Genomic DNA, 13082 nt, shown 5'->3' with positions numbered 1-13082 from the left:
GGGGCTCACAGTCTTAATCCCCATTTTACAGATGAGGTAACTGAGGCTCAGAGAAGTTAAGTGACTTGCCCAAGGTCACACAGCAGACATGTGCAGTAGCCGGCATTAGAACCCATGACCTCTGACTCCCAAGCCCGTGGTCTTTCCACTGAGCCACGCAGCTTCTCTTACAAGTTAATCAGGTTGGACAGAGTCCCTGTCCCATATGGGGCTCACACTCTTAATCCCCATTTTACAGATGAGGTAACTGAGGCCTAGAGAAGATAAGTGCCTCACCCAAGGTCACACAGCAGACATGTGGAGGAGCCCGGATTAGAACTCAGGTCCTTGTGACTTTCAGACCTGTGCCTTATCCACTAAGCCATAGTGCTTCTCTAATAGAGCTTATAGATAGATAAATAGAAATACATAGACAGAGAAAGATATTTGTTCTTTGTATTTGAAGATACCACTGATGGTAAAGTTTATCTTTGAGGGCATGTGAGAATGAACAGGCTAATGCGGGATCCAAAAATCCCTTCTATACTGGACACAAAAAGGTGGTTTCCTTGTTGGGTTGTTTTACATAATTTTTGCAGTGCCTGACACTGTTTTCTCTTTCTACACAAAGCTTTGCTCAAAGAGAGCCATTCCCTTCTTGATGGCAGGGCAGCTTGCAAGGTTATCCTCCATAAATGACTCCGGGCTTTCAGGAGGGCTGCAGCATTGTCTGAGTAAATAGGAAGAGCACAAACCTTTCTCTTCAGAGGATCCCTTCTCTCCCTCTTACCCCCACCCCTCCTATGTACAGTTTTTCCTTATGACCAATTCTCAACTTAACAGCAGATGCAGTTCTGGGGGGCAAAAGCTGCATGAGATGAGAGAGGCTACTCCCTGTGTCTCAACTGCCACTTCCCCCCACCCACTATCTCATGCATCAGTTCCTCTCTCTCTCTCTCTCTCTTTCTACCTTCATGGCTCTCAAGTGGAAAGCAGGTGTGAGTGGAGAACACCAGGTAATAGTAGTAGTAGAAGTATTACTAACAGTATTGATGAAACATCTACTGGATGCAAAGCTTTGTAAAATTTCACAGGTGTGAGACACTCCCTGGCCACCACTGAAATCACACCTCTCCCTCTCTGGACAAAACCACTGGTTTTCCTTGACAGGTGCTTGATAATTTATTCCACAACAGACTATTCCAAAAGGTTTCCAGCGTTTGTGGCAAAGCAATACCAATTCTGTGCTGCTTTTTAGAAGCTGTAGTTGAAATCCAGGAGGCTGGATTTTGGAGCTTTATAAACATCCAGGTAGGAACTGGGCAACCGAATTGTCAAACAGTTAAGAGAGAGAGAAATCGAATGAGAGAGAGATAGAAAACCGAAGGTCTGTATTGTACTCTCCCAATAATAATAATAATGGTATTTGTTAAGCGCTTACTATGTGCAAAGCACTGTTCTAAGAGCTGGGGAGGTTACAAGGTGATCAGGTTGTCCCATGGGGGGCTCACAGTTTTAATCCCCATTTTACAGATGAGGCAACTGAGGCACGGAGAAGTTAAGTGACTTGCCCAGAGTCACATAGCTGACAGTTGGTGGAGCTGGGATTTGAACCCATGACCTCTGACTCCAAAGCCTGTGATCTTTCCACTGAGCCATGCTGCTTCCCAAGTGCTTAGTGATGTGCTGGGCACACAGTAATGCTCAATAAATACCATTCATTGACTAAACTGCAACTGTCTTATAATAATAGTAATGATGGTATTTGTTAAGCACTTGCCACGTGCCACGCACTGTTCTAAGCACTGGGGTAGATACAAAGTAATCAGGTTAACCTACGTGGGGCTCACAGTCTAAATCCCATTTTACAGATGAGATAACCTAGGCCCAGAGAAGTTAAGTGACTTGCCCACGGTCACACAGCAGAAAAGTGGCAAGCACAAACTGGCCAATGCACAACCAATTTAGCAAAGGCAGAACTTTGGCAAACACCCTGGAGGCAATGTTTACTCCCAAGCAGTAAACACTGGTTCCTTACCTCTAAACAACCTCTTCTGTTTTACCCATTTCAACTGTTGCACAATTTCTAAATCAAAGATATTTACCATCCGGTTCATCTCCAACCAACCTCAAGACTCCATTTTCCATTTTATTTCTTCCAGCTGCCCTTTTACTTGGGCTAAACAGATAAGCTGACATAACAGTTGTTCTGTCTGAACACAAATTTCAAAATATACACAAATGCCAGCCAGACACCGAGGCCCGCTACTCTTCTTCCTATGTTAACGAGGGGCTTGTGGCGAATGTTCAGTCTGCAGGTTTGCCAAGCAGATGTTTAACTTTCAACATTCCAGAATGATATGGCGGATGCAGTGCCTACCTTTGGGAATGGTGATCTGACAACTCAGGTCACAGTCCTGCTGCAACTGATAAAAAGCCACTTCCTGCAGTCGGGTCCGTTCCAACTCGGAGAGGCTCTGCACCGGAACCGACTTCAGCCGAACGCTGCGCCCAGACATGCTGTTCCAAGTAAAATCACCCTGTTGGAGACCAAGGGGGAAAAATATGAAGTGTCACTTGGTTCAGTCAACATTCGCTCCTATTTATCTGGAAGAAAAACACAGCAGGCTTTTTGTTTTGTTTGGATTTTTTATTTTATTTTATTTTAGTTTCATTCATTCATTCATTCAATCGTATTTATTGAGCGCTTACTGTGTGCAGAGCACTGTACTAAGCGCTTGGGAAGTACAAGTTGGCAACATATAGAGATGGTCCCTACCCAACAGTGGTCTCACAGTCTAGAAGGGGGAGACTAGTTCACTCTTGGAGTAAAAGTAGTAAATTTCATTGCTGGTTCTAGAGACTGCAGACATTCTTGCACAGGTATGGATTGGGGCAGGGATGGAGAGAGGGAGAGGATTACACCCTTAATGATCGTGGTAATAGTTAAGCTCTTACTATGGCCTAGCCCTGTACTAAGCACTGAAGTTGACACTAGATAATCATGCCGACACAGTCCCCATCTCACACAGGGTTTACAGCCTAAGGGGGAAGGAGAACGGGTTTTTAACCTCCATTTTACAGGTGAGAAAACTGGGGCTTTACTTTCAAAGTTCCAATGGTGACAAAGATGTTTTTATCAACGATTAAGACTTTATCATTAAAAAATACTAAAGGGCAGCAAAGCTCAATGCTGGTGAATAGCAAAAAGACAAGTCCATCCCTGAGCCATTAATCTCTAAGATTTTCAAAGATGATCTCTTGTTGATTTGGAAGAATTTCCCATGAGATCTAAAGCCCATTCTCATGCCAATATCCAAGACTCCTATGGCATTCTTCACGGTTGCATAGTATGAATACAACAGGAATCTTTCCAGTTACTCCATGACATTTTTTTTCACTCCACTACAAGTACGGAATGGATCAGACAAACTTCTCCTGTAGCTGAATGTGGTATGCTGTGTTGTGAGGGAATCATCATGATTCCCAGAGGGAACGGTCCCAATATTCCTAGATAACAGAAAGCGAGTGAGATGGATCATCTGTAGTTACTGAGGGAACCAAAGGTAATTTTACGTAAATACTTGTAATATTAAATACGCTACATATCATATAATTTCCTTTGGTTCTCTCAATGACCACAGGGAATCCTTCTGAGCCACTGACCATTCGTCACAAAGATAGTTTCAAATGACACAAACACGCACTTTTAAAATAATATCTCTTGAGTGTCTGATTCGATTCGCTTGTCTGACCCCTAAAAAGAGCAATCCAAAAATATTTGTCTAAAGCTCCCATTCATGATCAGATATTGAATCCTTCTTTTATTGCACCATTTGCAGGCATAGCTCCCGATTTTCTAGTCCCTTCTCCATTCCACGACAATATAGGCTAAAATTGCTTTAAAAATACAGAAAGCATCCTGGAGCTGATGTCTATTAGGATCTGTGGTCCTATAAAATTCTGTCTAATCTAAGTTCTCCTTAATCCATTGATTTCAATAAGGCAATTAAATGTGTTTTCAACAACCCAAAGTATAACTTATCCATTCATAAACCAGTACACTGGCATAATAAAATACGAGCATGTTGTCTCAGATTTCTGTTAACGTATACTTAACGTGTAAACTGTAATGGCCAAGGGGTCCAATTACTCTCTTAAGGAAGTTTGAAATTTACTCAGTTTGAACAGTCTAAATGACTCTGTTGCTTTGATATTATTGAGCTACCTTTGGCTTTTCTTCATCTAAAAAGGCTCAAATCTGTGTAGCAGCAAGTAGATTACTGGAGCAGGAAACAAACTGCAGCCCTTCCTCTAGAAGCCAAACAGCCATCACAGCTACTTTTTGGAAGCAGAGAAGCAGCAGAAGCAGAAAGAACTTTCAAATGCAGGACTATGAATATGCTTCTTCAGGGCCACCCTTAATGGGACATTTAAGAAAAGATGACAAATCCACTGCCAAGGTCAATTAGTCCTTAAGTGAGTCTCTTGTGAGGGGGGACCCAAGGATTTTTCCCTCATGAAGAGAATTTCCAGTGAAATACAGAACATTGTGAGGTCCATTACTAGGTTTCCTAACTTGGAAATCAAGTGGCCTCTGAGTTATGAAGGGGTTGGGTTTGTAGACAGATGTAGATTGTGGGATTCTACAAGCTTACAGCACATGGTTATCCATCTTATCCCCTCTGTTTCCTACCCTACCTTTAGGTGGTTCCCTGGTAGGGACTGTCTCTATTTTTTGTCAATTTGTACTTTCCAAGTGCTAGTACAGTGCTCTGCATGCAGTAAGCACTCAGTAAATATGATTGAATAAATGAATGAATGAATTTTCCCTATATACCTGGCAGGTTGTCACCAGATTGTAGAACTATCCTGGGAGCACATAAAGTCAATTTGGAGATCACTGTGACAAACGGGTTCCAAAAAATCTTTCCTCTTGCCAAATTTATCCCAATTACAAATGCACCTGTCCCTTATTATGACTCTCTCTGTCTCTCCATCTCTTTCCTCCTCTGCCCTCTCCACACTCAAAGTCATCTAGCCTCGAACTACTGAGATCTGCTGCTTACTGAAGCCCTTTGAACATTAGTTAGCTTTTATGGGACAACTTTCTAACATTAAAAAAAAACAAAACACCACGCTTCTTTTTTATCTTCCCCTCTCATTAATAATGACGGGGAACAGAAACAGATAGGCAAAGGATGGAAGAGGGATAATATTTGTTTGCAAGACTATATTCTGAAGACACTGGAATCCTCATATTATTCACAGCAGAAATACATCTTTTAGTAATGAGACAAAATATCATAGTTTTTGAGCAGGCTTTGATTACCTTAGCTCCCTTAAGGCCAACGGGAGAAATGAAAGATTTGGGGACATCAGCAAAATGTAAAGCTCATCCCCTGGCCTCAATGACCTAGAAGCTCAAGCTAAAGGAAATGGGTTGCTCGTTTGTTCTGCATATGTAGAGAAAGGAAACATATTTGGGTTTCACTATGAGTTTCATACTTCACACTTTCAGATAGCTACAAATTCAGAATATATATTGTAATTTCTATGATTAGACTTGGCCCTACCTGAAACTTTAAAGAAGATGAAATTGACTTCTGGTGACACACATTATATTTTCTACAAAAAAGGGGTGCATTTCTCAAGATCACTACAATCCTAAAGGTCCATAAATCTCTGCTTCTCCAGGTGAAGATCAGGAAAGTGCAACTGCTTCTGAACAAAGACTGAGACCAAAGATGCAGTTTTCTCATTTCATATGAATGAATGAATCGATTGATCAATCAGTGGTATTTGAAGTGCATCCCAGACAGGAACATTCAGATTTTAGTATAATTATTCAACAGCTATTACGCAATAACACCACAAACTCAACTTGACTCTAGCCTCGCTTTTCAATTTATTTTGTCATTACTGTGTCTATTTTCACTTATGAAGATTGGTCACAAGGTTTCTAGTCTGCCCTTTTGGATAGTAAATGCCTGAGAACAGGATCAGATCTTTTCTTTAACACAGATTACCCACTTTTCTAATAATACTGGACACCCTGTACTTCTCAAAATATACTTAAAAATAATAATAGTGATATTTGTTAAGTGCTTCCTTATGCCGAGCACTGTCTGAAGATCTGGCATAGACAACAGGTATATGTTGTCTATATGTTGCCAGGTATACCTAGGCTAGGTATAGTCTCTGTCCCACATAGGGATCAAAGTCTAAGTAGAAGGGAAAACAGGTATTAAGTGCCCATTTTACAGACTGAAGAAACTGAGCCATAGAAAAGTTAAATGACTCACCCAAGGCAAGTTGTATACTTGTTGATTAACTCAAGGCAGGAAAGAGATAAAATCTAAACATGATGAAATAACTGCTGCACTAAGTCAAATAGATATTTACCCCACCTCGTAAAAAACCACCACCACCAACAACAGAAAAACAGATCAGCTCAATAACTGATAGGGAAACATTTTTGACTAAACAGACCCTATAAAAATCTACAAAAACAAAAGATGCCCATGGCTTGGGTCCTTGACAGGTCAGTGACTAAGCCATCATTACAATGGGAATTGGAATTATTCTGGTAGAGCCAATTTCCACACTTAACAGCAGGTTGATTTATTCAGGGGGAGAAGTTTTCATTGCTCCTCATCTATAGATGAGCTCCTCATCTACTCTCCGCACACACAATGCTGCACAATATATGTTCAATATTAGATTTCCCAGGCAGTACAAGTAAGGTTTTCACTACATATTTAGGCTAGAACATGGTTACTGAACATAGTAATATTTGCCCAGCAATGCAATCCTAAAGGTCAGTGTACAGCAGGAATAACTCGCTTGATCATATGTGTGTGGTATAGGACATGATATTAGTTACAGCATAAGTTTTCTTGAATGCAGAGTTTGTGAGCCATAACCCCTGTTTTTTTTTTTAAGAGAAGCGGAATAGTTTCCAAATGAAAGTATGCCCAGAAAACATACAGAGTACAAGCAAAAGGAGGAAAATTGAATTGACAGGGTAAAATTCTGCCAAGTTGGGAGTGGGTAGGTAACAGAGGCTTGTGCATATTTACATGGCTTGCAGTGCTTCAGGCAATGTTAAAAGATATCCCTGAATGCAATTTTGTTCATAAACTCCAGACTGTTGCTTTTTCTTTTGCATCAGAAGTTACTTACTTTTCTAAGCAAAATTATATAAGATCACTGACCATCTGGGATTACGAGGAAACAGTAAATGCTCCAAAGTAAATCTCCAAAATGACATCGTGTCAAAACCCTAGTCAGTGGATTGAGGGCTCAGTAGGCCTCTTGGTTCCTCATTAGAGGGGGGCCTTAAAGAGAGTTCATTATAATAGCTAAAGTATACAAACCAAAGAGTCCCATTTTCTACCCAGAAGCATTACAGAATTCTAATTTGCTTCTTCAACTTTCAACAGGTAGGGCATCAATAGGCCCTCTACACTGTAAGCAGGTTTTGGGCAGGGAGTGTGTCTACCAACTCTATTATGTTGTACTCTCCCAATCACTTAGTATAGTGCTCTGCACCAAGTAAGCACTCAATAAATATGACCGATGCAACTTTGAGGAGATTCCACCCTACACCCTAATAACAGCCTGATTAATAACAGACACCCCTTGGATAATACTGGACTGTAGAATTTGTCCTGGGGTGCAGGTGAGCATCAACTTATCCTTCGTGAATATTAATCCAAAAGAGGCATTTGAGACTGTGCTCTTGAAGCATCATGGCTAATTCACCTGTTTAGAAGAATTTATAAATACAACCACATCAGGTTTTCCACATAATCTGGCTGCCTCAGGGCATAGCCCCCTCTGATATCACAACGAACAAGGTAGTTCTTTTAGCAAATAATTGGGATGATGCAGATATTTTTATAAATAGTATTCATGAATTAATCTGGTCGTGTTCATGTGGCTATTGGTAATTAAGGCTTGTGTAAGGTTGTTCCTTCCAGGAAATCCTCCGAGGAGCTACAGAACAGAACTCCAAAAATTCAATAAAACCATCATGCCGAACTAGGCTGAAGTTTTCAGTTGGCTGCCCTTAAACTAATAAGAATCTCCTTAATTCCATCATATGTGCTTTTCGGAGGACTGACCTTTCAGATGGGGGAGATGGGAATAATTTTTCAAATACATAATTATTATTTAATACAATTTATATAGTTATAAGCCTCCAGAGATCAATGTCATTAATATGAACCACCTTTATATTTCAGAAGACCCCAAATTCAAAGAAAGTCTCACTGCCTACATTGAAATTTCATTCTTGGTTTAAAGTTACACATTTATTTTGGACAGGGATTGGGGAAAAATAGTCCATAAAGTTCCCATGTTATGGAAAACAGAAACAATTGCTAGAGTTACAAGCTCCTAAATGACATAGCCCACAGTCGATAATTTGCCTTTACTGCTACAGTTCATTTTTGTGGATAAGAACAAAGGTCCATCTTGGCAGTTTAACCAATATTAAAAAATTCAGAAGCTTAAACTTTCCTCTTTGGATCACCAAGCACATAAAGTTTATTATGATTATCTAGTAGATTTGTTTTCAGGCTGTTATATTTATGCCTCTCATGACTACAACTGTCTAAAAAGTTGTACTGCTTTCACAGAAGTTTAGACAGTAAAGAAGTCCGATTAATATCATGGACCTTAAAACCATGAGGAGGTGGCACTTTGAGGCAAAGTCTTCCAATTAGACAATTTAGTTTGACTAGTCAATTCCAGTCCCACTATATTAGTTTTTCTTATGTCCAATACTTTCTTTCACACACAAACACACACACAAGAATTTTCCAATAATGAAAAACTTAGACATTTCAGACTGATGGTATATATTTCACAGCTCAGCTGGCAGTGAATATCAACTACCGCTATTCTGCTGTTTTCTTCTCAACAGAATAAAAATCAACGCAGAAATATCTTGTTCGAACACAAATGCTATCACAATAATCTGGCACAGACCCAATAATATATGCCCACATATGCCCTATATACTTTCCAAATGTTTAGTACAGTGCTCTGCACACAGTAAGCCCTCAATAAATATGATTGAATGAATTAATATACAATAGATTTGCTTACCCATTAACTAAATCCAGTTGTGTCATCAATGTGTTTCCTAATTTGACCAAACTAGACTTGGAGCAAGAACTTGAGGCTGATTTTAATTCTTTTGTGAAAAAAGCCGGTTATCTTGAAGCTGCGTACCAAGTGACTGAGAAATAGCCCAGCTGGAGCTGCTACGATTCCCATGATATCTTTGATTGTCAGAGTCCTCCACTAACTGTGAATCTTGGCACGGGAAAAAAATGTAAATCTTTTCACTTGACTATTTCGAACTAATTTTTGTCACGAGCAACAATGGCAAGCAGTGTCACCGAGTGAAAAAGTGTGTGTATGCGTGTAAAACAGGGAAAATGGGAAGGATACAGGGAAATTGAAACTGCATTTTGTACTTATGTCATTGGAAAGAAACGAGTGGTTAAGAGAGGGACTCTTAAAAATCCTCTTTCACATGGCTCTCAACTAACTGTAACTAAACTGCAACTGTGCAAACTTTCCTTATTAGGAATCAACCAAAGAATGTGGAAGTTTCAGATAAAATCCCTTCGAGCAGGCTAAAGAGCACTTGGTGCTGCCTCTGCCCTTCAAATATATTTAATCTATCCCTAATTTCAATTTTAAGAACACTCCCCTTCAATTCCCTTCCAACTGTCTCGATGCACAGAAAAAATGGCCTCCCTCTCTTTTACACTCAAGCGCCACACATACACTTTACTATATGTGCCCAGCCAAACAACAGTTTTTGCAAAATATCTTATTTCCTAAGCAGTCTGTCAGGGTCATGAGGAATAAGGCTGCCCTGTCTGTCATGTGGAGGTGGAGCTAGGGGAAGAGAAGAGGTGAGATAGTGCTTTAAAAAAAACCAAAAAACAAAAAAACCAACTTCTTAACATTACACAGAACAGTGGTGTCCCACAAGTAAATTCAGTAAATCATTTCACTAAATGACACATTTATTCTCCAGTAGATATAAGTTTATGGTTCTCTGAATGTCTTGTGAACTAACTCTCCCAACAAAAGAATCATTGTGATGACAAATCATAAAACAGAATGTCAGTTAGCAGCAGAAACTTCTCTGTTGTAGCAATAAAGGAATAAGAACACTTTTCTAAATCAAGATTCAATTAGAATGATCAGTCTGACACTTCCTTTGCACACATTCTTATTTACTTAGCAGAAGGAAAAGTTGAGGGTAAAAAAAAATTCCAGGTAGATCTTCCACCTAAACCTGAGGTAAATAAAAAATGAGTTTCAGAAAAATACTAGTTTAATAAAAAATGAGTAGTAATGTGCATGTGTGCAAATTGTTTCTTCTAATTAGACACATGAATTTAACCGCTGTTGAGATGGCACTAGGTGTATCAACGAAGACTTGCCTTTCATTCTCATTGTGGTTTGATAAGCATTTCAACTAGATATTACGTTTGTAGTGGCTGCATCAATAATGGCATGAAATTAGTAACCCAACACGGGACAGTGCAGAGAGCAACCAAATAACCTGGCACATGAAGTGCTATTTTCAGTTCATGCAGATATGCATATGGGATAGGGACTCTAATCTGATTATCCTGTATCCAACTAGGGCTAAGCACAGTGCTTGGAACATACTTAACTAATACCACAACTATAATTATCATTTTGAACGACTAGATGAAGACAAGTACATAGTTTCCCAAGCGGCCTGGTGAATTTCCCAGATACAGATTTAGCAATAAGCATAGATAAAGAACAGTCCTAATGACTCTTTGACCAAGAAGCATATTTCAAATGCAACTGGTATTTTGAATAAACCCTGGTATTTCTTTCTTCAATAATTCCGAGATACTATCTCCTCATTAGGCTTGTGAAACTCATTGCTTCTTACAATGATGCCGAGACAGTTCTATAGGGGGATATGCTGAGATCAGTAAGCAAGGATTCCCTTAGTTGTTTTTTTTCATTTTTTATTTTTTGGAGATGTGGGAATAAACTAGAAAAACAAATAGCACAGACAAGGAATTCACTTATATGTTTTCCTCCCTGATTTAAATATCAACTCAGTCAGAATTACCAGAAGTCAGGCCAAGAAAAAGTCACCCAAATAGCCCCGAAAAAATGTATCAGGAAGTAATCGGATGCTCATTCCAGGAAACAATTCTGTGAGCCAGAAAGACTCTCAGAAAAAAAAAAAAGCATCACTTTCTTCATTGGCCAATGTTTCAGTCAGAAGGTTCCAACTTCGGAATTTCAGGGTAACTGCCAGCATCCTTGCTCTTACCCTTACATTTATCAGGGGACACTTGTGCTGGATTGCACCAATTTTACCCTCTAGCAAACTAGGATAAATAGATGTTCAATGACCTTGGACTCTGTGTGCATGTGTGTGTGTGTGGGGGGGGGGGGGGGTCGCGCGTGTGCGCTTTACACAGAAACTTAAATTTTAAAGCCAAGCTAGTCCCAACATCAGGTGCGGTCTTTACAATATCAGGGGAGAATGGCTTCCAGTCGGAGAAAATATCAATTTGACACTAGATTCCAGGCATGGACAAGACTGATTCTCCCTGAATTGAGGGGTGGGCGCTTCTTTTGGGTGGTGTCACGGTGACGAGACAGGGCTGGAGGAGGGAATTGTAATGATGGGGGAAGGGCTTAAGGGTGGCAGCGACAGACCCTGGTATCTCTAGCTGGTGACATCATTCATTCAATCGTATTTATTGAGCACTTACTGTGTGCAGAGCACTTTACTTGGGCAGCTCAGCTGGTAACGCTACACCCAGCCACCCCGGGGAGCCGCCACCTCAGGAGCCCAAGGGTGTATGGGAAGGCAGACTTTCAGGTTTTCACAGCTATAGAGGAGCCACTATACTGCTCTGGGTATTGAGTGTTGGCAAAGTGGCCCCACCAAAGTCAGAAAAAATGAGAAGCAGCATGGTCCAGTGGAAAAAGCACAGGCCTGGAGCTCAAAGGACCTCAGTTCTAATCCCCGACTCTGCAATGTCTTCTGCGTGATCTTGGGCAAGTCACTGAGTATCTTGTATCTATCCCAGCACTGGTACATAGTAAGCACTAAAATAGCTTTTTAAAAAATGAACAAATTGTCCCATGGGCCAAGTTTGCCATCCCCAGACTTTTCTTAGACTTGGGGTGGGAAGGAGAGTTCTGTCTCCTGAGGTCAACTGCCCATGTGAAAGGTAGTTTAAAAGTAGTATTGCCAAGGGTGTATTTTGTAAATAAAGGTCCACTTCCTAATCAATCAATCAATCGTATTTATTGAGCGCTTACTGTGTGCAGAGCACTGTACTAAACGCTTGGGAAGTACAAGTTGGCAACATGTCCCTACCCAACAGTGGGATCATAGAAATTAGGCTAGAAATTGAGCTCCTCCCTCAAAACAATATGAAACAGAACTCCAGTTCCATCTGAAAATTCCATTTGGAATGAGCATTTTTCAGCTTTCACAAATTTTATTTTTGAAATCACCTCTTATATAAGCAGTAAAATAAGCTAACTAAAAATTGCCGTAAAAATCGTAGAATGTCACACTAAAGCCAACTAAGGCCATTGCCGTGCTGTTGGGAGGAAAAAAGCATATTTGCAATGAGAAAGGATACAGCAGTTGGGAAAAACAGCAGAAGGAAGTAAAGAGGAGAGTTGGGGTTGAATGACAGAAAATGTGCAAAATTTAGTCCACAACCAATAACATATTTTTCTCCCTTAAGAGAGATGTCAAAGTGGATGGAGAAAATGTATGGGCCTTCCTCTTGCCTCTGAAACGTATCTATCTTTTCCTCCCAGGAACAAATGATAATCAAAGGAAACAGCATTTCAGGGCTGTTTCCCCTTAAAGGGCCAATTCATATTACATTTACAGTCATCTTCGTACAGAGGAAGCAAATTCCAACCCCCAATGCAATGTCAGGCTATAGGAGGTAATGTACGGTCTGTTGGTGGTACTCAGGGACTGAGAGAGAGATTTGGAAGTATTTAAATTTTAGTTTTAAAAAAGGCATTTGTAAGAAGTTGAG

At 40.2% G+C, this 13082-nt stretch overlaps 1 protein-coding gene across 1 annotated transcript in view; it reads right to left on the bottom strand.

Annotated features, from left to right (window-relative positions):
• ARHGAP6 (Rho GTPase activating protein 6) overlaps window positions 1-13082 on the bottom strand; it is a 292283-nt gene that overhangs the window by 55045 nt on the left and 224156 nt on the right. Inside the window, exon 2 of the mRNA XM_038757394.1 lies at window positions 2360-2519. Coding sequence (XP_038613322.1) covers window positions 2360-2498 — 139 coding nt within the window. The 5' untranslated portion in view covers window positions 2499-2519. The remainder of the gene's footprint in view (window positions 1-2359; window positions 2520-13082) is intronic.

This window comes from Tachyglossus aculeatus, chromosome 15, assembly GCF_015852505.1.
Source record: "Tachyglossus aculeatus isolate mTacAcu1 chromosome 15, mTacAcu1.pri, whole genome shotgun sequence".
NCBI classification, from domain to species: domain Eukaryota; kingdom Metazoa; phylum Chordata; class Mammalia; order Monotremata; family Tachyglossidae; genus Tachyglossus; species Tachyglossus aculeatus.
The sequence above is the reverse complement of the archived record's forward strand: the minus strand, read 5'-3'. Positions and strand labels throughout refer to the sequence as shown.